The sequence below is a fragment of the Lycium ferocissimum genome, chromosome 8 (genome assembly GCF_029784015.1).
Source record: "Lycium ferocissimum isolate CSIRO_LF1 chromosome 8, AGI_CSIRO_Lferr_CH_V1, whole genome shotgun sequence".
NCBI lineage: Eukaryota > Viridiplantae > Streptophyta > Magnoliopsida > Solanales > Solanaceae > Lycium > Lycium ferocissimum.
In genome coordinates this window covers 21,259,873-21,287,531 of record NC_081349.1, presented here as the reverse complement: position 1 = coordinate 21,287,531, position 27,659 = coordinate 21,259,873, and the positions used below count along the sequence as shown (strand labels likewise).

General features: G+C 33.9%; 1 protein-coding gene across 2 annotated transcripts in view; it reads right to left on the bottom strand.

Moving 5' to 3' along the window:
* Positions 1–8,536: 8,536 nt before the first annotated feature.
* LOC132067520 (ATP-dependent DNA helicase homolog RECG, chloroplastic) overlaps positions 8,537–27,659 on the bottom strand; it is a 97,582-nt gene continuing 78,459 nt past the window's right edge. Inside the window, exons 2-17 of one of the 2 annotated variants that reach the window (XM_059460786.1) lie at positions 26,781–26,863; positions 26,547–26,682; positions 24,622–25,131; positions 24,430–24,542; positions 23,883–24,138; positions 23,254–23,417; positions 20,589–20,670; positions 19,323–19,412; positions 17,128–17,361; positions 15,857–15,928; positions 15,483–15,635; positions 14,480–14,623; positions 13,477–13,635; positions 12,703–12,786; positions 11,722–12,294; positions 8,537–9,312 (exon numbers count right to left, since the gene is read on the bottom strand). In XM_059460786.1, coding sequence (XP_059316769.1) covers positions 9,220–9,312; positions 11,722–12,294; positions 12,703–12,786; positions 13,477–13,635; positions 14,480–14,623; positions 15,483–15,635; positions 15,857–15,928; positions 17,128–17,361; positions 19,323–19,412; positions 20,589–20,670; positions 23,254–23,417; positions 23,883–24,138; positions 24,430–24,542; positions 24,622–25,131; positions 26,547–26,682; positions 26,781–26,863 — 2,946 coding nt within the window. In that variant the 3' untranslated portion in view covers positions 8,537–9,219. The remainder of the gene's footprint in view (positions 9,313–11,721; positions 12,295–12,702; positions 12,787–13,476; positions 13,636–14,479; positions 14,624–15,482; positions 15,636–15,856; positions 15,929–17,127; positions 17,362–19,322; positions 19,413–20,588; positions 20,671–23,253; positions 23,418–23,882; positions 24,139–24,429; positions 24,543–24,621; positions 25,132–26,546; positions 26,683–26,780; positions 26,864–27,659) is intronic. The other variant, XM_059460787.1, reaches the window with a different exon arrangement.

Below are 27,659 nucleotides of genomic sequence, written 5' to 3'. Positions count from 1 at the left end.
TATATTTTAACGAATAACTAATAAGAGAGGAAAAAAAGTCAAGAATTAATAAATAGTAATTATTAAAAGCAAGTCAAGAGGAATTAAGGAAATGAAAAAAGAAAAAGAAAAAAAGAAAAAAAGAAAGAGGCAACTGATATAAATGGGTTCATAAATTTGGGGAGTCAATTTGTAGAATTTAATGTGTAATGTCTATTTACTGCAGCAAGCCAAAAGTTCAATTAAATGTTGTAAGTGAGGTTCAAACCCTGGTCACCAAGGAGGAAACTAACGCGCTTTGCCACTGGCACCATGAGGCCATTTGTTACTTCGGGTGGCAATCTAACTATTTATATGATTTCTTATGTATATATATACATATATACACAGCGTTTTCACCGAAGCTTGCGGGTGGCGTGGCATCCCCACGGGCCTTAGTAGATTCGCCCCTGACCTTCTATATATTATCTCTCTATTTATAAAGTTTTAAAACACCATTTAAATTAGATACCTAATAACCTTAATCATAGGTGAGTCAAGTTCACTTCAATAATGTGCAATTGACTAAATTTGGCTACAATTTTTAACATTAAGAAAGTACCAAGAGTGTGTATTATATATATAGAGTGGTGTCTACTTTACTTAAATAGACAATTTAATAAATTCAAAATATATAGTAATAAGAATCTTATGGGACATACTATTGTACATTTCAACATATAATTTTTTTTATTCCCTAGATAAAATCAAAAATGTCTATGTAAGATCAAACATGTTTCACCATCAAATAGTAAATATACACTTTAAACTCGTTTAATAAACATGACAATTCACAAATTTCAGTAGAGGAAGTTTCATATCATCAAATTTAATGATCAATAACGTACTTCTAACTGTCAAAGTCCTCTTAATACACATTAACTATAGCAAAAGGAGCTATATTATTTCTTAGGAAATGTCTATGATACTATACAAAAGGAGTTACTAGTATTTGTTTGAAAAAGATACTATAAAAGTGATATTTTTTCCACAAAAAAGTGACAATATTAATTACTTTAGTTTAGTTTTTATTTTTTCTTTTGTCTAGTCTATGAATTGTGAAGCTGTTTCACATATAATGTGGCATTTATGGCGGTTTACTTCGTTTGCAGGTGTGGAAAAATAGTTTAACGTTTCATTTGCATTTATGACAAGAAGAAAAGACACCAAAATGAAGTTAGTAGTATTAAAAGATGGAGAAAACAGCTTCATTTAATTAGGGAACTCCGTCTCTGTGTGTCCTCTTTTTTCTTTTAAAAAAAAAAAAAAATCTTCTATTTGCCTTCTTTTTTTTGTGCATATCAATCACTTTTTTGTGCACGAAACATTATATAAAAACAAAAGTTAGGTCACTTTTACTCCAACACTGGTACTACAGATATAATTCCGGTCGGAAAAAAGTCTTTAATTGCTGAAAATTCCTATCTGATAATTGATTTTTTCTGTTAAATCACATACTTTTAAAATATTTCAGTATGTAATATTGATTGGTAATATTTTTATAGATATTCTCCAAACATATATATGTACATGTTGTTTTAAACTAAAAGGAGAAATATATAAATCTCACTTCACGCATTGGATTCGTTGAATATCATGCTCTGAATTTGTCATTCTAGAAAAAGGAGTACTATATAGTAATAAGGTTCTATAATAGAAACAAATTTGACCTTATTAATTACTACTACTATTTTTCGTTCAACATTCATCCAGACTTTTTTTTTTTAAAAAAAAAAAAAAAACTTTGTAACAGAGTTTTTTAGTTTACTGTGATTTTTAATCTTTTTTCCTTATTGGGTTTTGAATATATTATTTATACATAGTACTAAATGATCATTTATCATGAATATAACATTTGAATTAGCTAAAACTATTGAATTTTGTCGAACCCGTTATTTTAAATGCGGCTTGGTCCCTGCTTTGTAACTTGTTGGAGACATTTAATGAGCTTGACTTCAGTTCTCATGACCAAGAATTTATTAGTATAAGTAAAACAGTACTTCCTCCATATTAAAAAGAGTGTTCATTTAGCCATTTGCACACTCCTTAAGAAAATTCTAACTCATAGAAAAAAATAGATAATTTGACTAAACTGCCATCATTAAATAGGTGCTGGATGTGATAACAAAACACTTAATAGGGACAAATCTGAAAAAATAAGGTTAATTTCTTAATTTGATAAGTGGACACTCTTTTTTACCCTAAAAAAAAAGATTAACTAGACACTCTTTTTAACCCGGAGGGAGTAATTATGTTTACTTACTGCCTTTAGACGACAGTCACTAATCGCTCAAACTTTGATCCATTAGTCAAAATGGAAGTACGTAGTACTATAATTATCAAAATAATACATTTCATTCTTTTTGGAAGTAGGATTACTAATAATACGTTTTCGATTATTTTGTACTTGCTGGCTTGTTCAATAAAGTAGAAAAATTAATCGAGATAATTGTTCACCAGCTTAAACTAAAAATAATCGGTGAAAATGTTATGATTAATTAAAAAATCGTAATTAGATATTCTTCTAACCGTACCATGCATTGACAAGTATACTAATACTCACATAATTTATACTTTTTCAAATTCTCAAATCAAAAGTATAAAGACTTGAGAAATCCTTTAAATTCAAATTAGTAGCAAGTCCTTTTGGAAAAATGAAAGAAAAATAGTACTATCAATCTCGACATGTTTTATCACAATTGTCAAGGATTTCCTATTATTCCAATTTGCATACTGAGTCATCTTCCTCTTTCTAGACTTTTTGTGGTTTCATTTACTTTTTTAATATATATACACACTATATTGAAGAAAAAATTCCTTTAGTAATAATTAATCTTGTCTATATATGGACTATATATGAATATTAGCTAAACTAGATCGTACCCTATAATTTTTTCTTGTCTTGACGTTATGAAATTTATTATATTCTAGTAGAAAGTTCTATGACTCCGTACTGAGGATTTGACAGGAAAATAAACAATTCTTTCTCTTACTTGGCAACTCTCTCAAACAGGTGGAAATCTAAATAGTTGACGGTTCGTAAACTCAATAATTTTTACTTAAATCTTATACATATATGTTAAGTAATTTATTATATATATTTCTATTATTAATAAGCCCCGTAAGGGGACGAACACAGCAGCCCATGGTTGTACCATGGGCTGTAAAAATTATACCCGTATTAAATTCTTGTATCATAAGCTATATAATTTGTACACTTTATCCAACTATTTTTATATCTCATATAGACACGTGTCATAGTATTTAATATCATTTCTCTTCTCATGTATAGACATATGCACTTCAAATTTAATTCTCTGACATATTTATTTCGTTCGTGCACTTTTATTTATTCACTTTTAACTTTTCATGTTCTAGCTGAATATTTATTCTTTTCTCATGTATAGACATATGCAGTTCAATTTTAATTCTCCTACACAAATTTATTTCCTCCATGCACTTTTACTTGTTCACTTTTGGCTTTTTACATTCTTAACATATTTATTTCCTCCGTGCACTTTTACTTGTTCACTTTTAACTTTTCATGTTCTAGCTGAATATTTATTCTCTTCTCATGTATAGACATATGCAATTCAATTTTAATTCTCCTATACAAATTTATTTCCTGCTTGTACCAACAACTTCACGAATTATACCCGCATTAAATTCTTGTACCATGAGCTATATAATTTGTACACTTTATTCAACTATTTTTATATCCAATGTAGACATGTATCATAATACTTAATATTTATTCCCTTCTCATGTATAGACGTATGCACTTTAAATTTAATTCTCCGACACATTTATTTTCTTCGTGCACTTTTACTTGTTCACTTTTGACTTTTCGTGTTTTAGCTGAATATTTATTCTCTTCTCATGTATAGACATATGTAGTTCAATTTTAATTCTCCTACATAAATTTATTTCCTCCATGCACTTTAATTTGTTCACTTTTGACTTTTCACATTCTTTGAGAAGTAATAAATCTCACGTGGATATATGCCACAGTGCTGAATATTTATTTTCTTCTCATGTACACACGTGTGCACTTCTATTTTAATTCTCCGACACATATTTATTTCCTCCGTGCACTTTTACTTATTCATTTTGACTTTTCACGTTATTTAAGAATTAATAAATGAAGTCCTCCTTCCGTTCCATATTACTTGGCCACATTACTATACCTGACTTTTTACGTTCTTTAAGAATTAATAAAAACGAAGTACTTCCTTCGTCCATATTAACGTAGACATGTGTCATAGTACTTAATATTTAATTCTCTTCTCATGTATAGACGTATGCACTTCAAATTTAATTCTTCGACACATTTATTTCCTCCGTGCACTTTTACTTGTTCACTTTTGATTTTTCATGTTCTAGCTGAATATTTATTCTCTTCTCAAGTATAAACATATGCAGTTCAATTTTAATTCTCCTACACAAATTTATTTCTTCCGTGCACTCTAATTTGTTCATTTTTGACTTTTCACAGTCTTTGAGAATTAATAAATCCCATGTGGATATATGACATAGCACTGAATATTTATTCTCTTCTCATGTATACACGTGTACACTTCTATTTTAATTCTCCAACACATATGTATTTCCTCTGTGCACTTTTACTTTTGACTTTTGACTTTTCACGTTATTTAAGAATTAATAAATGAAATACTTCTTCCGTCCCATGTTACTTGCCCACATTACTAAAAATATGAAGTACTCCCTTCGTCCTTATTACTTGGCCACATTACTAAATATATGTCTACTTTAAGTGTGAAGAGAGGACGAGCAATAGCAATGACATTTGTACCAAAAGTTATTTTAATGCTCCTATACATAACTTGTTCACTTTTGACTTTTCACGTTCTTTGAAAATTAATAAATAAAGTATATATTTTATCATAATATCCATATTTATTGGTATATAGTCTCAATAGCCTCAGAAAATGATTTAAAAATGAATAATTAACGTGAGAGGTAAAATAAGAAGAAGATTTTTTTTTCCTTGATTTTTTTCCTTGATATGTTAACGTCGACAAGTAAAAGTAAAGGATGGGAGTGACATTTATCCCCGTTTTCCTTCATTGTCAATACTTTACTTATTTACTCTCCTTTGCCTCTCGATTATTGTTTCTTTACATTTATAAAATGTATTACTTTATATTTTCATTTCAGAATTAAAATTTGGTGATTAATGATATAACATATATCTTTCTAATTTTGATTTCTTTGTAAAAATTAATATAAAAAATTAAAATATATTTTTTAATTAATTTAATGAAAATATTTTAATCCAATATATACAACAAAATGGTTCTTATGTTTGGATCTGAATAGTTACTTAATTGAAATGGATATCAACCTGTCGGTATACATATAAAATATTGAAGAATTTAAAAGAAAAAATTTAGAACCAAAATATTTATTTTCCCTCATATTCTTACTAATTTTCTTTTACATCAACGAACAACTTTCATCATCATGATAATGATAAAAAGGTCCGACTCTTTCCATCTCAAAGACTTTTAATTACAACTAAAGTGATAGTACATAAAATACATTTTGTATATATAATAACAATTAGAATATTTTTAAAAGTTATTTTCAAAATACAAACCTTGAAAACTGGCTAATTAAAGTGAATAGACATGTTCGGCTCGTGCATCGCAAGGGCATGTGTTGCTAGTATATATATAAACACCTGACTATGAACTCAATTATTGTTGTAGCATTAACTTAAGGTACTTATAGAAATTCAAAAACTTCAGATATTGAATTAGCCTCTCCTCTCAAGAATTATTTTCATTTAAATTTTCGCCTTTTTTTCTTTTTTGCAATCTCTCTCTCTCTCCCCCTCTCACTCACTCTCTAAATATAGAAGGATATTTGATAAACTTATAAAATTAAAAAAGAAAAAAAAAAGATCAGCATGAAATTAACTAATGCTGGTCAAATTTCAAATTCAAATTTGTGGATTAAGTTGAAGAATAAAAAACATGAAGAGCTACTATAGACGAATAAATAAAATAGAAATGGTTGGGATATATAATTGTCAATGGAATCTATGTCAGGTTCCACTCCATGCTTCGCGTTATACTTACTATATATACGTACATGAAAATAAATATTATTGCAGCAAAACTATTAAATTTCATAAATTATATTTAGACTCATTCAACTCCTTCAACTACCAAAATTGTTTTCTACGAACTCCGGTTTCTCTTAACTTTCATCATCAAGAATTTGTTTTGACATTTAAATGAATCACATGGAATTGAATTACCACTCTTATTATTTTCATCATCAAGAAGAAAGAATAAAAATAAAAGCGCATAGAGAGAGAAAGTCAATTTGGACTAAGAATTAAAAGCATAATTTCATGCTATGTAATTGTCAGCTAGTTTAATTGTCGAATGCTTGACTTATATAGTCATATATATTATATTTGCCCAAATTTACGGATGAGTTACATATATATGTAAAATCAAAGGTCTGAAAAAGTCTCAAGTTTGTTACAGGTGCTGGTCATCAACTAAAATGTAAATCAACTTAGGTCACAATAAATGAATTGAAAAGGTTAGTCAACATTACGTGCAAAAGGGGGACCTTTGACAATATATGGTGCTTTACATCTAACATCTTGTTTTTTCTTCTCGCAAATAATAGGTCTTGAGATGTTTAAATTGAAATTCTAATTGTAAATTAAAATCTAGAAATAATTCTCCAGTGTATGTATACTATATTTAACTTTCAATTAGTTGAAATATGGAATTTTGATTTCTTTTCTCTTGAATATTCACAAATTTATCATGATTATAAACTGTTTTAGTGCTTAATATGCATGTGTTATATTAAGTTTGTATTGTTACTCCATCTTTAACGATAATACATTTGTAAAAAGCAATCTAAAGACCAACACACTCCCTACATAAAGGGACTAAAAACACAAATATTAGAAGGATCATTCAGAATTTATCACTAATCGAAGGACCAAAAATGCTATCATCTCTGAGGAATATATTCTATTGATGATATTATTCTGCCTGTATATCCGATATATGAGACTGATGTAAATACTTAAGATGCTATTATTGTATAAATACATTATTTTATCAATTAAAAACACGACTGATATGATTGTGATTGCCATTTTTATGTGTGCAAAGAATTGGTAAAAGTAAACAGAAAAGAAGGCCACAAACAACACGCACACGAGTGGACAGAAAAACCTAATCTGCATGGAAAGTGGAGTTCAAACTTGAAAGGTCTCCCAAAAAGACAAGTATGTATTGGCCCAAGCCTGATGATTAGGTTGGAAATATGGACTATTGTGGGACGTATCTTGATCATTGTGTAGGGGACAATTGGACCCAACCTGTCTGCTTGTTTTATAGTGAATATGTCCAATGACATTTCATTTGTTTACTCATCTATTACTCCCCCCCCCCCCCGGTCAATTTACATAACATTATTTGACTTGACACGAAATTTAAAAAAGAAAGGAAGACTTTTGATATTTATGATCCAAAATAAGTCTTAATTGTATGGTTATAAATCATCTTATAAAGTTAAATTATTTCTAACTATAAAAAATAAGTCTTAATTGTATGGTTATAAATCATCTCATAAAGTTAAATTATTTCTAACTATAAAAAAGAGACATTCCTTTGGGACAGACTAAAAAGGAAAGTGTGTCACATAAATTGGGACAGAGGGAGTAAGACTTAAGGCGTCGTTTGGTACGCGGACTGAGTTATCCTGAGATTATAGTCTTTGGATTATTATTCTTGAACTAATTCATTCCAAATTATCCCCGCGCACCAAAAATTCCCTAAGTACTAGAAATTCTCCCTACTTTATAGTGGTACATAAATCTTAGAATCTTTTCCCCAAAAATATGAAGTTTTGTCTGATAGATTTTACTATTGTGTGATATAAGATAATTTCAAAATGTGAAAAACGTATATGAAATGTGATTTAATGGACGATCTAAATGTGACGTTAACCTAAATCACATTTCGGAAATACATCTCTGCAATACTCATTTTGTGGATGTTCTATAGAACTTACCATTTACTGATATTTTTAACGACCCAACATAACTCCCATATTCAATTCATTTCTTTTTTTCTTCACCCAGATCAACCCACCAACTTGATTTCTTAGATTTAAGGTGATTTTTGTATCTAACCTTTCGATATTATTGTTCTGTACAATTATACAAGAAGATCCAGGCAAGATATGCACCTCTTCAGGAGTGAAAAAGAATCGATCTACTTTCATTTGGAATTACTTAAAGTGGTTCTTTCGATTATTCACCGGAAGGTGACACTTGATTACGAATCTGACCAATTGAGATATTAGAAAATAATATTCTGAATTTCTTCATTCGAATTGCATTTTTAGCTTACTTCTGTATTCTTTCTAGATTCAAAGACTAATCACAAAATCAAAAAGAAAATGGGTTCATAAGTTCGACACCACGTATAAAACTCACGTGTAACATCTACATCTATCAAACCAAAGTCTGTTATTCTAATAATTATTTGTTTGGGCACCGTTGCTATTCTTGCGAATGTCAAGAGGTTTGAGCCTTGAGTGACACTTCATACAGAGACGGATTCAGAATTTAAAGTTTATAAATTCATACAACAATTTCAAATTAATGTACAATAATAACTGAACTTACAGTAAAAAAATTATGAATTTTTAGGGGATTTCTTACTATATACATACAAGATCTAAACAAAAACTACTAGCTTCACGTGAACCCACACGTTGTACTCTAGATCCGCCTCTTGACTTCAGATAAGCAAGTAATTTTTGCCCAAGATACACAATAAAGTACAACGAGAAGAACAAAAACTGCTACCACATCTGTCTTCAGTACCAAAGCATCGATAGTGTCGTCTCTCAAACATACTGAAACCTGCTATGTCTGTGTAATAGGTCCTCTATATCATGAAACACAAATGAACTTCTAAAGACAAAGTTGTAGCAGCTTGGAAGAGGTCTTACAAAATTGGATATACACAAGGGCCAACATCCCTTTTACAGCATGTACAAAAATGAAGTTTTTCATTGATTGATGTACATCAAGATCTTCAAATCATATACAAAGTTACTATGCAAATTCTATAGTTGAGTGTCCAGGCCATCATAATTGGAACTTCACGCCTTACCCGTCATAGCTGGAGACTAGTCACCTAGAAGACACAGTGGCTGCCTCATGCTAAGTTCAGCCTTGATCTTTGGATATTTCTCCAGATCAAGAGAATCACCCAAGATTTTCTGGAACCATGATCAAGAATATCTTAGTTTTGTTTGGCAGAAAAAACCTAAAATAAGGGGATAAACAGAATATACAGAGATGTCAAATAAACAACATAGAACTATAGACCACAAACTCTGAATAAATAGCATATCCATCATAACTTTTTAATCCCACAGCTCACAAGCATCTACTTGTTATCACTTACGTTGCTCTGATCCTTCAAAACAGTGAGGCAGCACTTTTGGAGGATCCAAGCAACTAAAGTGGTAACAAGTAGCAATATCTCATGATCATCAAATTTCAGCCAACATTAGGATTGATCACATAAAATATAAACAATTATCCAAGATAAATATTATGGCTCCATCTTAGCTACTGAAGAACCAATATTTAATTTTAGTAGACGAAACAAAGACACGAGGTTCGATACCTCACCAACAAAAATTTCAAATGTAATACTCCCTCTGTCCAATTTATGTGGCATTATTTGACTTGGAACGGAGTTTAAGAAAAAAAGGAAACTTCTGAAATTTGTGGTCCCCAACAAATTTGTGTGGCTGTAAATCCTTTCATAAAGTTAAATTGTTTCTAACTATAGAAAGGTGACATTCTTTTGGGACAGACTAAAAAGAAAAGTGTGCCACATAAATTGGGACAAACGGAGTAGAAGCTATGATGCAAATTTTGAGAAAAAAAATACATAAATGCATCCTCCATTCAGTATGAGGATTAAGTAAATGATCTCACTGTCTGGAATATTATTATGGTTGACTATGTTTTCAAGACGGAACATTATGCCGATGAATTCGTTTCCTCACATGCATAAATCATAATAAGTGAAATAGAAGAAGAATAAAAGACAAAACAGACGAGTTGCCAACAAATGTCAGAAAGAAATTTAATCTAGCATACGATACCTTACAAAATGTAATCTAGAGAAAAAGTACAAATGGTCAAAACATGAATAAAAAGGAAAAATATGACAATGTTGCATAAAATATGGAACCAGACTACCAGACTGTAGATTTGAGGATGTATCATGAATATGACATGTTTTTGAGATCTAGGAAGCATAGCACAAAATATATATAACTATGTACTAGTGTCAGATTGAGGTGGAAAATATTAGTCCATCAAGACATGATCTGCCCAACCCATCCAAGTTTGTGACCCACCCATTTATTAATTTAGCACGTCTAAAAGTAGGGTTGAAATGTAGTCCAAATTGATGCATGAGAAACCTTGACAAAATATTTTTAATTTATTCTTTTTTTGTTTAATGTGTTATATAAAGTCATAATAAACGAAAAAAGGTTCTATTAGGTAATTAAGCGTTGGGCGGATTGGATTATGACCTGTAACTATCTTGGACCTAACTCACAGCCCAAAAGCTAGCTATTGAGGTGGGAGAGCCCAAAGCTAAATAAACCCCCACACCAGCACATATTATACCAATGTGGGACATAACAACTCCGCATCCGTCCTCCACAGCTATACGCTAGACCTTGCTAGCCCCGGGCGAACACTGCCATATCGGCATCACCATCCCAGGCACGAAGGGCGGTGGGTAGCTCTGATACCATTTGTAACAACCTTGGACCTAACTCACACCTCAAAAGCTAGCTAGTGAGGTGGGAGAGCCCAAAAGCTATTTAAACCCCCACACCAGCACATATTATACCGATGTGGGACATAACATGACCTATTGTTTAGCCCATATGACCCAAACCATTTCAGCCCAAGTAACTTGAGTGGGTCAAATTCAGTCCAACCCGCCCATTTGGCACTCCTAAATTGTCAGACATGTGTTGAACACAAAGAGACCACAGTTCTGTTGGAAAACTATTTTCAATTTTTCTTCTTTCTCTTTATTTTTCGGGACATGCATATCTTCTTTTTCTTGTTTCAATTCGAAGTAAAAGAAGAAGCTGGTTCGAAGAAGAAAACCCACTTCATTTCAACTTTATTGGCCAATTGATTTGCGATAGCCCTCCTCTCCTCTTCCTTTGTAGGTACTTTTCTCCTTAATTGTTCTAGAATGTTTGGCTTCAGCTTAGCATATTTTTTTTGCTATATTTTGCGGTATGTATGTTTTGTTCTTCGATGTTATTCAATGTTTTATTAAGATGTATAGATTAGGGAATAAAAATTTAGCATAGACTGGGGAACTTATGTAGTGATGTTTTTCTTTTGTTAACGTTTGGCTATAATTAATGATTCTCGCATACAAAGAATATGATTTTTATCCAACTCATATTGTTTCCCTGTGTTTCCAAAATTTTGCATCTAAATCCCAAGTTGATTAACAGAAAATAAGATATATAGCGTGTAAAAGGATGCGTAAACTCATCCAACCTGATTTACTCGTAAAGATCCAGAAACTTATGAATTAGACATTGAAGTCATTTATAGGAATTGATACTCACCAAAGCAGCAAGATGAGCATCTTGTATGATATTTCCATCTATCTCTAACCGAGCAATAGGAAACTCTGGAAGATGTCCTGACTGCTTCCTCCCAAGTAAGTCTCCAGGTCCTCTCATTACAAGATCCATATTTGCGAGGTAAAAACCGTCAGATGATTTCTCAAGCACCTGCAAGCGACTTAGACTGCTGTCAGTTGATGCCACCAATATACACTTGGACTTCCTTTCTCCACGTCCAACTCGTCCTCTAAGTTGATGCAATTGAGCAATTCCAAATCTCTCAGCATTCATAACAACCATCATAGATGCATCTGGAATATCAACCCCAATCTCAATAACTTGCGTTGAGAGCAAGATATTGGTTTCTCCGGATCTAAACAGGTTTAGTGCTTCACTTTTATCGTCACCCTTCATTTTTCCATGTAAGAGACCACAGTTGTAACTTGAAAACTTTTGAGATATAGTCTCAAGATCAGCAGAAGCTGCACGAAGCTGAGGCAATTGCTCGGATTGTTCAATGACCGGATAAACAAGATATATCTTACCCCCTACTTCTAACTCATCAGACATCATCTGTACCACAAATAGTGCTAAAGGAAGTAAGACAAAACATATGACGAAAAGAAGATCCTATAAATGAGAAAGAGCAGAATGCAAGAGGTTTAGGACAAGCCTCTTGGAAGATACGCAGTTACAACAAAAGAACAACGGCTTTAAAGGAAGCTTAGCTTGTGACTGACAAATACAAATGGACTGCATTCTTATTTAGTATAGTAACAATAATAACATCTTTGACTTCAAAAGTCCCGTTACTCTAGGTTAATGATTATAAGCAGCAAAGCTGATTATTCTGTCAGGATGGAACAGAGAGTTGTAGATGTCAGTATTACCAACAAGAACTACCTAAATATCATGCTTCAAGCTTCAAAGAAATACAAAGTGTAATTGTGCCTGAGACTAAGGGAAAAGAAAATATATGACCTGATAGACCTTCTCAAATCCAGGTTCATTTCCTTCAATCACAAATGTTTCAACAGGAATTCTTCCAGGAGGCAAATCAGTGATCTGTTGTTACAAGAAATTCAGCAAAGAAAAACAGCCCATATAAAAAGGTGATTATTCTGAAGTTACAGCAAGAAACTAAAACTTATAGCAACCAACTCACACTGTTGAACTGCCAACAAAATCAAGAAAACCAGGTAAAGAGGACTCAAAGAGCAAACGGCTTTCCTTGCCCAAATTTTTCACAGTATGCCTAACTAAATCTTGTTATCCCACCCCTTGAATTACTCGCTAGAAGCTCAAGTGTAGGTGTAACAAATCTTTACATGCAACATAATTCACAAAAGAGTATTGCAAAATAAAATAGCACAATAAATATGTAAAGGAGGAAAACCCAAGATTACCGCTATTATTATTGTTCCCATTTTAGTTTTGTCTCGACATTCCTTTCCATGCACAATTTTGTTTTTATAACTGAGAAATCCCCAAGGGCTAGTGGCACCCAGTTCAAAACTTATATGGGTCCTTTCCTTACACATACTTTAAGTTACTCCCCGAAAAGTATATAAGTTATTGAAAAATGAAAATTGAAAGTCAAATTGAATCTATGGAGATAGTGCTTTGGGCAAAAAACAACTTGAAAGTACTTAGCTCCAATCCCAGTACTAAAAGCATGTATTAATCATCAAAAATGATCTCAGTAAGCAGGCAGTAGCATATCGACATAAGGAAGGATAGAGACTCTTAACACACCTGTGTCAAAGACATATCTCCATACAAAGCTAGAGCAAGTGACCTCGGGATTGGAGTGGCCGACATAGCTAGGACATGAGGAGCCATAACTACACTGTCCTTGGAGGAATCGTCCGAGATACTCGAAGACAGCTTGGAACTTATTGAGTTGTAATATAACTGCAAGACCACAGGCTTCAATCAATTCCCGGTTAAAGAAAGATACCAAGTGAAACCAAACATCTGCATGAGTTCATAGGCTTCTTTTCCTTGTTATAAAGAATTTCCAAATTAAAGTAGTGCATTGGCATCGATGCATGGAGATTCTGACAGATCCTCGAAATTAAAGACAACCTCGTATTTAAGTGTTATGGTCTATTGACATAAAAAGAGATGACCATTCACTAGTTTGGAGCTTTTGCATTATAGATAACTGCAAACTGATCATGTTAACCACAATAAGATCTTTTTTTTTTTCTTTTTTTTTTTTTTAGAAAAAGGAACCGTCAAGCTGCACACTTAACTAAAAAAATCTGGTTAGTTTTAGTCAAAAGCTTTTACAACATTAAAATATTTATGATAAGATATCATATTGATTCATGAAACTCACAATCAAGAAGCCCCTCATAGAAGCAGTGTAAGTTTACATCAGTACATCAAGTTGTCATCAATAAAATTTAACGAATCATCTAAGCAACATATAGCTTCAGTACTCCACAAATTAAGTATACTATTATATCATGTTCTGCCCTAGTGCAACAGATTGCTCCTTTCTTACAAAAGCTCGTCATTAGCTAGAGAAACTTGAAGAGCATAATAGACCCAACAAAGCAATCTCCACTTCACTACGCGCAAAAAGAAAACTAACAACCTGACATTCACAAGTAAAACAGTCCGATGGAAATGAGTAAACGATTTGTTATATTCCTTGTTTGGTTTCATCTTGATTGCATAGTGGGAAAATCCTCAGAAAATCCTAGCAGCGCAATCACCAATCAGGGCGAGGCAGGTTCAAGCACATTACCTTGCTATTAAATCGTCCTCTCTGGATAACTCCAAACCGATGTTGCTCATCCACAACAGCAATGCGTAAAACTGAAAATTCCACTTTTTCAGCGATTAAGCTGTGAGTCCCAATGACCAAAGAGATATCTCCAGTTTGGAGACCCTGCCAACATATGGCAAACAGTAAAATAAACCGAAAGGAGAAACGTAATACCACTGACACAAAAAGCATGTCAGTTATAGGTGATTTTGTGATAATAAGGAGGATTCTCCAGTTTAGTCCATTTAAGCTTTTAGGTAGGGGGTTCATATAACTTAACATGATACCAGTGCAAGGAAAGGTCTTAATTTTGAGTGACTTCGTCATTGATCAAGAAAGTATCTTCGGTCGGTGCGAGAAAAAGAATCAGGCTTACACATGATGTCACAAACCTAAGACAAATAAAAGAATCTCCCCTCTAACAACTTAAATTCTGAGATGAGACGGTTCACACAGTTCAACAATAATAAATAAAGGAATGAAATTGCCTGCATATGCAAATAGCTTGTGCCAACTGTTAGCAGGTTTTTTTTTTTGATAGGTCCGATAGCAAGATGTTTTTCGAGATAGATGTAGTTATCAGTTATCAACCACCAAAGGTTACAATGTACTCATGAAAAAGTAGGATAAAGGTAAGAATTTAGTGCTTCATGTTTGCTAAGAATTATTAGGCTTTAGATATTGATAGACATTCACCAAGAAACTCATGTGGATTCCAGCAACCCTTTTGTCCCTCTAACTCTTCATTCTTGTGTTCTCCTTTAAGAACACTTTACTGCTGCAAAGTTTAGACGACTATCACATACGATTCTCTATTTCACTACCTTTTAAGCCATACTGTGCTAATGTGTACCTTTTCACTCAATTTGAAGCCTAAATTTCAAAGTCAGCAAAGCAGCTTTTGCTTAGAGATATCCCACATCAATGGTAATACAAACCATGTAACAAGGAAAAGTTGAAGTGCTGACTTAAGATTTCTTACCTGGCGAATCAACCGTGATTCCTTTGTAGATGTTGAGCCAGTCAATAGAGCAACTGATGGTTTGCAATCTGCCGCTTCCATGTTGCCTAATAAGTTTTTAATTTGCTCATAATGCTGAACAGCAAGCAACTCGGTTGGGACCATAAAAGCTGCCTAAAGATGAGAACTTAGCAATTATTACATGTGACACTGGGTATGTAGAAGGCCGAAAGATCTTATAGCTCCAAGATTGTATTCTAGAAAGGATGTATGCAAACCAAATTCTTTTATGGATACTTGTATTAACGATCATAACATAGCTAATAAAACAAAGCAAAATATACCCACAAAGAAAATACACATTCATGCAGCAAGAAATATTGGTGCTGACTAACCTGGTAACCTAAACTGATAACCTCCAAACATGCTAAAAAAGCAACCACAGTTTTCCCGCATCCAACATCACCCTGAAAAAGTGCACAAATTTGAAACACACCCACATCAAATCCGCAATAACCTCTCTAGTCTTCCAAAAGAAAGTCGAGTAATTCTATTCTAGAAGCAAGATTATCATTTCTGGCCGATATATGACGAAAAAAGAGTTAAAAAGAAAAATCATTTATTGAGAGAAGGCAAGTAAAATATCCAACTCGACAGCAAAAAATAATTTGTCAAAGTAAATTTGAAATTAAAAAAGAAGTCAAAACTAGGAAAATGTTGTTTTTAACTAGGACATGTTAACCATCCGTTAAGATCATTTGTGTCTTTCTTCACGGAAGGTTTCTCATCAGCATAAGTTAACTTTTGGAGAAGAAAGAGAAATGATTAAAAGCTTTGGTTGCTGATAATTCTGCTCCACCCCAACATCCTCACTTAAATTTTGGAGAACTGGAGGCAAGATATCCACATGTTTAGCCCGAGCAAATAAACTGTCCATTTGCACAAGCTTTAGCCAGAAAAAATGAAAAATGATGCCAATAGTTTCATCTATACTTTGTCATCATTTTTCCTTGGAGTACAAGCATAATAAAAAAAAAAGTTCCTTTTAACATCACTCATTGTAGAAGATCAAGAAATTAAAAAAATATGTTGGAAAATAAGAGAAACAATTTTAAAATCTTAAGCAATAAAGGTGCTTACAAGAATCATCACACAAACACACATACGTACACATTATAGCACATATATACATGTACATTATAGGTATGTTATGATTTATTTGTGTATGTACGTAATGTATGTATGCGCGCTCATGTGTATTAACATCATATAATAACATAGGAGGGCCTTCAAATAAAAGTTTTTATTCCCAATTCAATACAAGTAATAACATTACTTCCAAAACAGTATTCACAAAGGCAATGACAGAAACAAAAGAATGGATTGTGCAGATTAAGATTGGAGACTCGTAAAGTAGAGCCACCAAATTACAACATCCTGAATGATCAAATTATCAATAGAAATACAGAATTAGTTAATCTCCCAGTTAAACGTCTTAAGAGTAAAAGCCAATGACTTGTAATAAGAATGATGTGATGTTAGAAGAAATGGACGAATACCGCAAAATCCTCTCCCCCCCCCCCCCCCCCCACCCCCCCCGCCGCGGCCACACACCCCGGGGCCCCAAAAACAACTTGCAAGTAAACAGTAAAGCAGATTTCACTACCTGTAGTAGACGATTCATGGGGACAGGTTGCTTTAGATCCCAAATAATTTCTGAAGCAGCTCGCAATTGACTCGATGTAAGAGAATAAGGAAGAGCCTTCAGAAATTTCTTAGTCAGCATGGACCATCCATCTGTGTTTATCAAATTGAATTCCGATTTCCGATACTTATCCAGCAATCCATCTTTCTCTACTTTGGTACCAAGACCTTCAAGCATTTGGAATAACCGCCCAAGCTGAAAGACAAAAAAAACAGTTAGTGATATTAAAAGCATCTCAAGCCACGAGGATCATTGAAAAGCATCCATGTCTCCTATTGTGCTTCAAGATCTGAAAGTCTGTTATTGTGCCTCCATTTTCATGCGCATATTATCAAATTCTCCAGCAGCAAATTGACTGTCGTAAAGTAACATTTTTGTTATAATAAACTTCAGAGGCGAATCTAGGATTTCCGGAACATGGGTGCACCACTTAAAAAAAAAAAAAAAGGAAAAAATGTATTAAGTGGGAATTGATCCCTAGTCCTCTAGGTAAATAACTCATCATTCAACCAAGTGTACCATTTAACCTTCTTGTAATACGGGTGCCAACAGATAATATTATACCAATTTCAGAAAATATATACATAAAATACCTAGCTTTACGGAGAGACCATGGGTTCACGTGCCCCAAATTTTGCCTATAAATTCGCCCCTGATCAACATACATGTTCAAGCTGATCCCCGTTGAATTACATGGTATATTTGGAAGAATGAAGCCTAGACTAATAAGAAGGGTTAGATGATTTTAACTTCTATCCTTAAAGGAATATGCACTGGATATTTGTACAAAGGATTAACTGATGTTGTTAGGAGGGTGGACTATGGAAATTTGATGTATTAATTCTGGGAGATGGGGTAGAAGTAAAAATGGTTAATACTAAGATTGGGGCAGCATGTCCAATCTTTGAACAATTTTTGAGTTGCAATTGCTAACTTTGGTAATAAAATAATTAGTTACGTAGAAAAAATCAAGTTCAGAGGGGGAAGAGAGAGAGAGAGAGAGAGAACCTTCATACGAAAATCATAATGGGTAGCTCAATTAGGTTCAACAACACCTTGACAGAGTTGATTATGTTATACATATCCAGAAAGTGGGAACAGGGATACTACTGGTCCCCGCAATAAAGGCATTTGACGGAATCAAAGATTTGTACTGCATGTTTCCTATAGACATCTGGTGCAGAAACAATGCTCTTGAGATGTTACCCAGGAAAGGAATTTCTTTTTCCGACTGAGTTTCACTTTTCTAATATCAGTGTTTGGGGAAGATATCTACTACTCAAAAATCAAAATACAATAATGGTTTAAGAACTGAAGTTCTTCATTGTAAAGAGATGTAATCTACCTCCATGCCCATCCCTTTATCTTACTAAGTTAAATGATATTTATATTTAAAACCTCCCTCATCACAGTAAAATAAAGGCCCAAGAACGATGCTTCTCAATACAAGAGTGTACCTGTTCCAGCATCACGTGCATATAACTAAAGAATCAAAGTAAAAAGGAAAAAAGAAAAGAGGAAAAAGAAGAAAAACCAAGTGCAGCCTAAAATCCAATTCACGAGAAAACCAAAATCAGGAGTTCTATATGATATTTTAGTACTTCCAGGGGGTGATTACTTGTGTTAGTTGGTGTTTCATGTGCAAAGAATCGGGAGAAGATGTGAATCACCTACTTTTACATTGTCCGATAGCTTCTTTTTTATGGTGGGAAATTCTGAGATGGTTCGGACTTGAGAGGGTGATGCAGGGCACTGTAAAAGCAACAATGTTTAGTTGGGCTTCTAGAAGAAGGAAGAGAAGATGCTGGGCATGGGATTTTGCTCCTCTAGCACTTATGTGGATCATATGGAGAGAAGAATATGCGAGCTTTTGAGGGAGTAGAGAAAGACTGTGTACACTTGAGGAATAGCCTATTTTCCCTTATTTCTTTTTGGTGCAACCATGAAATTCCTACATGTATAGATGATTGGGTTTTATTTGTAGAAAACCATGTCTTCTTGTGTACAGGCAAGCTTTTGTCCTGTCTCATGAAATTTATTAATTTATAAAAAAAATAGATCTACCTTTATGTTGAAATTGAAAAAGGAAAGGGAAAGCAGGGAATTCAACTACTAAAAAACTATTTAGCTCCTCTAATACCGAAAACTATGATTACCTGAAGATAAAAGAATTCATCAAATACAAGCCTCTTGCGAGCTAACTCAGCCTCTTTTACACTTTTTGGCTGGTGAATTCCTGCATATGCCTGCTTATTGTAAAGCCGCAAGAGGAAAAAGAAAAATCAGTCTCAACAAATAAGGAGATTGGAAGTAAAAAGGCTTGTCCCTGACATAGAGTAAATAAATAAACAAAAGCTTCTCTCGTTTAAAAATTAAGCTTTTGAATAAGGTGGTTAACACAGATCAACATAATACCAGAGCAAACAAAAGTTCTAGGTTTGAGTCCCTCCATCCCCATTAACAAACATTTTTCGTGTGTTTGTCCCAAGAAACAAATCGGGCCAAGAAAAAGATCTTCAGCAGTCTCATTATTATTCATGCACATGATACAAGCATCAGAGAAAGGGGACTGGAGAAGCTCCAAATTACTATTACGAGAGTGTAATAAAGGAGGAGTGGAGAAAAAAACTCGAGACTGAAGAAGAGTGAGCTAAACCCTGAATTTTGAAAGTCAATAGGTAAAGTAAAGGAAAAATTCTCTGCTTTAATCTTTTAACACCACAAGCATGCGACGATGATTTAAATAATCAACCATGAATAAGATCATCCTTCATCATTGGAGAGGAAATGTGAGCCTCAAGAAATAGAAAGTCTGTTACAGAGATCGGACAGTGAGATCTTGGGGTGTCAGTAAGGTGCTAAATACTTAATCAGCTTCTTGATAGTAATTCAACATTTCTCATGTATTTTCTCTGGAAAAGATTGATTGTATCACTATACCCTTAACTAATTAACCTAACTTTCTCTCAGAAATGAAAGGTCAATTTATGTGCAGGAGAATGGAAAAGCACAAGTAATGATTAAAAAATAATTGATAAGTACTTACAGAAGTTTTATTCTAATATAAATTGATATGTTCTATTTCTTAGTCAGTTGACATTCAGTTGTACAGAAAATAACAGGAAACCTTGTGTTCTTTCTTCCTGATCCTCCTTAGCTTTGTCATTGTTTCACTCAAAAGAATGTTACACAACATGTTGCATGTTTGCAGAAACAGAAAATATGACATGCAATCAACGTATATTCCTGAAAGATCTCATTTTCAATTGTTAGTCTCACTCTCAGGGCCATCGAATTTCATTGGAATGATACCAGAACTCTTTCCAGCAAAACATCATTTCATTTTCCAGTATATATGATGCAGTATAAAACAAATAGAAGACAACGTAAATCTGATGAGCCAAATGAGAGCAATAACTTACGTCATGAAGGCATAGGAGTCCAAAATCATGAGCCAGATCTTCAGGTATAGGATCGACATTGGATGGAAGCACCTTTAAGGCTCTATTTAAATATTTAAAAAAAAGGCATATAATACTTGAGAAGAATGGTACCCAGAGATAATATCAAAATTACAAAAAGCAATAAACCAATAAACCATGCAAGATGACAAAACACATTCTTTGTACAACTTCCAGCAAGAAACTATGTCCATGTTTCAATTAAGAAAACAATCAAATCTCAAGACAACATAAAGGGATCAGCTGGAATAGTCGCTACAGGCAGACACTACAAGAAAGCTGGTGCAGAGAACAGACGCTGACAATGACAAATTTGGAAGCTAGGACCTAGTTAAAAGAAGCCAGACTCCACATAACATGATCATTGTTCAGCTCTGTACTTTCATTACTCTTATATCATCAACTAGTGTCATGTTTATCTTCAAATGAAAAAGAAAGTTGTCAGACCACCACAGAAAGTAGAGTGCTAACACTAGTGGTATTAGAGCCATTATTTAGTTACATTTTATCATATAGAATAGTTCAGTTACGCCATTTGACAGAGGAATAAGTAGCTATGCTAAATTTCAATTCACAATATTCTTCAAGATGTCCTTTGCACTTGTGTGCTCTAATATAGCCTTGTAATTTTAAAAAGGTTCTCCACATTCACCAGCAATTAACAGAAAGCATTGTATGACTATGAGCATTAACATACACCTACACCAAGTACAAACAAGCTTATCTTGGGAAATTCCTTTGATAGGTAATCAGTATTTTTATAGATAAATAACATTAAGTACCAAGCTAGTATTGAACAGGTATAAACAAAAGCAAGAAGGTATCCTGCAATTATGTAAGGACTCTAGATTTCCGGAATAGCTACTAAATCTTGTGAGCCAAGTAGGCTGTGTATGTATATTCTGGGTAGTTCACATGACAATGTCCATTAGATGGGCTTACTTTTTTGTTAACACGATGCCTTTGGGACGCTTGTTGACTTCTTATTTGCGTTTTTGAGTTTTAAAATTCTGCTTGATGGTAACGGACCACCTAGTACCCAATTTGCATGCATGTGATGGTACAGAGATGCCTAAATCTTCATTATACGGTTAAGCTTTCTTATCATTATGGGGCTAAGAGTTTGCTCAACGGACGTGAGTTTCATTGGGTGCCGGTCATGGAACTCTAGTTCTGGGTCGTGACACTTTTCATAGGTGTTTTAGGTTCTTCCTTTGATAATTCTTTCTAATTTATTACTCGGTGAAACAAGAACTAGGAAACATCAGTTTCACTACATTTGGTAAGATTCCTAAATGACAGTTTTTCTGCAGTTCCTCTACATTTACCTGACCTTAATAAAATATTAGTACAAGAACGAGATCTTGTCTCTTTTCCAAGCCTTAGTTTCTGCTCTCCTTATTCTCTCATTGCAACGACCTTTTCTGATAAAGATTGCAATGGCCTTATCTTTGCATTTGATGGTCTTGCAGCCTCATGTGGACCTGCCGTCATCATTCAACCTCTTAAATAAACTCATTAACCAGTAGGAATGCATCCACAGCCTATCTGCTATGGAAGATCACTCAAGAAACTGACAGCTTCTTGATCTATGCACATGACTAATATATACAAATGATACTTTCTGTGTAGTTATTGATCAAACAAATAGGCCTAAAGTCACACTCTTTCAACTGATTAGGCTTAGTATCACACACTCCCGAGCGCAATCCAGCTTAAGCGCCAAACCAGTAAAATTAGAGGCAATCCTTTTCTATAAAACTCAGTTAACACATTTCGCGGCACTTTCAAACCATCCTCAGCCTCATCACATAGTTGGAGAAAGACCTTAGTAAATTGGTGTCCTCACTCTTCTTCCTCAAAAGATCTTTCCAACCATTTCATCTTGGATTGGATCCGAAACTTGAGTCATGGGTTTCACTAGGTCTTCCTCACTAAAAAACCATCCTTGGAAGCTAGTCAGATCTTCCCTTATCGACTCATTTTCCGAGCAAAATCTCACGAAATCTTCCCTCTTTGCCTTTAGCGACATCAGAAATTGACTAGTAATCTTTATTGCGACTGTCCTCAGAGGTTGTGCACTGATTCAATTATCAAATTGACCAACCACTAATTCATAACCTCTCTTGTGTCAAGTTCAAGCTTGTCCTTAACCCTCCTGTTCATGAAGTCTACGGAAATTTTAGAGTTCTATTATTCCGATAAAATGCTTGTGCAGCTTCAAAAAACTAAAGTAGGGTTAATGAGATCATCAAAATACATGCATATGCTTTTCTTCCTGCTATGCCATGCAGCCTATGAAAGTTTTAACATAATTTGATACAAAATTGAGTCCTCCTTGAACAATTTCAAAAAACTAAAGGCAAGTTCAATGGAATCGACAACATACATCATGTGCCTTAAACAAAGTAGTTGTTCTGATTTAGGCAATGCGTTACTGATAACACACTACATAAATACATGTAAAACTAAAACCAAATAAACAGATATCTGAAAAATAAGAAAGTAAAATGTGAGAATGAACATAAAACACATAAGCTTTTCATGACAAAATGGCAAGAAATAGCTTCTTAAAGATACAACTTTGCACATACTACTAAAAAGCAGCTCAGATTTGAGATCTCACCTTGAAATCACATCCCTAAGAAAGTTAGAGCTTAAACCTCCTTTTGAAGGATAAATAGGATACGGCCTCCCTTGTGCACAAACTAATGGATCCTTTTCATCTTGTAGCACATCCATATTGTATTCCCTCATCTCGTAATGATTTTTTGACCTCATAATTCGCACCTTTCAAATAGTAACATACAGATTACAATATGTGAGAAATTAAGAAAACCAAAATAAGATGCAGTGCCGCAATGATAAAAGACATGTATTCATAATAATCATAAACAATTGATTAAAGACATGTATTCATAATAATCATAAACAATTGATTGCTCCACATAACGGCCTACAATCATAATATGAAGTTTCCCATGAGAAAGTTCATCAAATCGCGCTCAACTTCGTATCAAATTCTTAGCTTTTGGAACTCTCAGAAACTACTATATCATATATGATATAACTAAAACAAGTAACCAATTGTTTCCAGATCACGTTATAGACATATCATCTTTAGTTTAGCTTAAGAGGTTACTGGTGCAATGAGTACCAAAAATTTGTCATCAGCATTAAAGTTAAAATTGCTAGAAGAAAATAACGAGACTCATCAAATTCTTCGAATGATGAAATATAGATTGATCAACTCACCTTACCACTGACACATACAATGTCTCCCACCTTTTGCTTCTCCTCTAGGCTCTTGAGAAAAGGTAGATACGTGAAGCGAGTGCCACGGAAAAACTTTTTCAAGTGTAAAAATACTGTTTTCTTCCTGACATTATCAGCTTTATCACTCATTAAATCAGCACTATCATCCCTAGAAGTGGATGGTGATTCATTATCTACAACATCACAAGCGACAACCACCTCAAGGAATGACAAAGAATAACTAGCTCTTATTCCCCTGCATGGAAAAATACAAAAGAAAATTATTCAATTTAACAAGTCCGAAATGTGGTTATCGAAACAAATCTGGTACTTAAGTGGAGAAGGTGGAGGAGCAGGCCCATTTTCCCCAAGTTTCAAAGCTGAAAAACAGATTTCTGAATCCAAAATAAAATTGCGCTAACTATTCCACATTCCAAAAAGAAATAGAAATAATCTTACATGCACAACAATTAGAATCAACCATGAACAGTTAGTCCTCTTGCAAAACAGAAAAGCTAAGGTAAGAACTTCTGAAAAGGTGATTCACCTTGAGGATTTGATTTTTCCAATAAAAATCAAGTATTGCCCATCCTCAATTCCACCCTGTGCATTTTGCAGATCAACATATGTCCGAGGAAAATGCTGCAGCAATTTGCGCAACTACACATATACCAGATGATCATTAGAATGATGAGTTTGCGAGCAAAATGATAGTAGGCTAGATAGTTCCAAGTCTCACTGTGTGAAAGCCACAGTTTTCCAGCTGACGAGAGTTCCGTTTGCTGAGCCCAGGAATAAAGCTAATAGACTGATCGAGCATTACTTCAACCAATTCATCATTCTGTTTGACCCCATGGTGAGGCAGGTTAGAAGGTTTATCCACAGTGAACTGCAAGTCTTGTCTTGTTTCTGTCTCCAAAGTATCAGGAATATTAGCCGCCCCCGAATAGAAAATTTGCCATGTCTCATATAGGGAATCGGGACTGATCAATTGTTCACCCACAGAGCTAGAGAGAAACTCTCTACAAATTTTTGTGGCCCAAAGCCCATTGTCTCCATGGTTGGATGTTGTCCCATTGAATAATTCAACAGGTGGAGAAGAACCCAACATGATTGAAGAGAATTGTTTACACATTAAGGAGAAATCATAATCATCTGCTCCTCCATCAGGATGAATATCAGATAGGTTTTTAGATCCTTCACCATCAATTAGATCATCTAAACCATCGTAACTCATCACCACAGAAGCCTGGAAGAAATTCAAATAACTATCACACGATGAGGGGGAAATGTCTGGGAAAGGAAGATGCATCAAAAACAATTTAAAAAATTACCAAGTCGGGGAACAACTTCTCTTCTACATTGCTTACTCAAGACAACCACCACAATTTCCCAAAGAAAAGACGATAAAGTACAACCAAGTAACCAGAACAGTTCATACAATTGGGTTAAACGAAATTGATGGGCTGCGGCATGTTGATGGCCAGCGTAAAAATAGTTTAAACTCTGACAAATCCTCTAACTACAGATACAGAGGTGCATTGACTTGATGATACTAACTAACTAGGATTTAGGCACCTTCTTCATTTACCCATAATGTGTGCATTCCACCATTCATAATGAATAATCAAGAAGAGAAAACGCATTTGCAGACATTAAGTATCCTACTCCCTTACCAGCTCACCCGAGATTCCAAGAGATATAACAAACGGAAAAAGGCTGGACATAAATGCATCAACAATTCATCAAAGATCACAAATATAGAACATCTACCATCCATCATCTAGTTTAATTAACTTAAACGGACAAAGGCCAATCAAATAGAGTAAAAGATTAGAGGAACCTCAAAAGCACATTTCACAGTAATGTCAAATCAACCGAAGAAGTATCCATTGTTTATGGGCCTAAATGATACGCTTAACATCTGTACTTGAGCTACCATTTTCCAGCCCCTCTACTCCTCTAGTATATGTACATATCTTTCTCTCTCTTTTTTTTTTTTTTTTTTTTTTTTTTGATCCTCTAGCATATGTACCACTCTTTATTCTTTATTAAAATTTGGAACAAGTTTATCTCCCGTGCAAGAAACTATATGCTCATCTTTGCCCAAGATCATATCATGTAGTATTTCACCGGGGAAAGAAAATTTAATCGTTAAAGGTATAAGGTTTATATTCAAACCAAACCTATTTTGGTTCAAGGATCAAAAAGAAAAGGAAAAGAAAACCAGGATGGGGGAACCATTGACTTCAGTACCCTGTGGGGAGGTTTATCTCTAGCCCCCTTTTTTTTTTTTTTTTTTTTTTGCAACTTCATTAGGGAAATGTAACTTATTTACCTCCTACTTGCGATCCACTTTCAAAGGGTTGCAAAAGCGCTTTCCATTCTAAGTAGCGGAGAATACTTGCCTTGTATTCTACAATTGTTTTTCTCATTCTACTGATTATTTTCTTTTAATAAAGTCTTAACTGTTTCGTCTTTACAGCAAGCCACACATTCAATCATTTGTCAGATAGCATGAGTGCCAATCGACAAAAAGAAAATAAGAGAGAAGGATAAGAAACCATCTTGAGGAGGAGGCTGGGGAAGTAACTAAAAAAGCACAATACATGTTTCCCATTCATCAAGAATCTAGACAGATTCACTGATAAACAAATATGTAACCTTATTTAGAAATTTAGACCCATCCTTGACACTAGCGCGGCCATAAACATCGACTTCCTTCAACAGCTTTTCCGCAAGCTTATGTTTTGTCCTAGAAAATACTGTTGACATCTTGGAAGAAAGAAAATAGTTAAACCTGCATGACATTACATGGCTTAAATATTAGCATTCATGTCAAAGATTTACCTCAATCACGAAGAATTCATATAACCATAAAAATATCAATATTAGTACCTCATATTTTGGCTCACAAAGTTCCTATATCCTCTCTGAGCTTCAAATATCAATGCACTTCTCAAGCACTTCTCACTTGAACACTGGAAAAGGTAAAAGAGATCACAAGGAATGGAGCAGACGACCAAAAACTTTCATGATTTACACGTTCCACGGAGGAATTTGGGAAGAAAAGCGAATGGTAAAATGAAAGAAGCTAATGCCTTGAGCTATGCTACTGTAGGATCATTTAGCATTCCTGGAAACTACTTAAATTCTCAATTCTATATATGAGCAACCAGGTTTAAGCTTTCATACTCATCCATTATGATGTTCCCCTACTAGAGCATTGACTTGGTGCACCCCGCGTGACCTAGAGCTTAGTGCACCCACCTGCCCTTCACTCAGTTCTTACTTCTTAGCAATTAAATTTAGGGAAAATTACAGCCAAATACCATTTGGTCATCTAGTTTACAAAATATGTTCACAGTGTATAGGTACAGTATAAAGTATACTAAATATACATACCTATAAAGTATACTAAATATACATACCTAGAGCTTAGTGCACCCACCTGCCCTTCACTCAGTTCTTACTTCTTAGCAATTAAATTTAGGGAAAATTACAGCCAAATACCATTTGGTCATCTAGTTTACAAAATATGTTCACAGTGTATAGGTACAGTATAAAGTATACTAAATATACATACCTATACATATAATATACACATACAGCCAAATACCATTTGGCATCTAGTTTACAAAATATGTTCACAGTGTATAGGTACAGTATAAAGTATACTAAATATACATACCTATACATATAATATACACACCTATTACATACCTATTATAACAGTATACTAAATATACATACCTATACATATAATATACACACCTA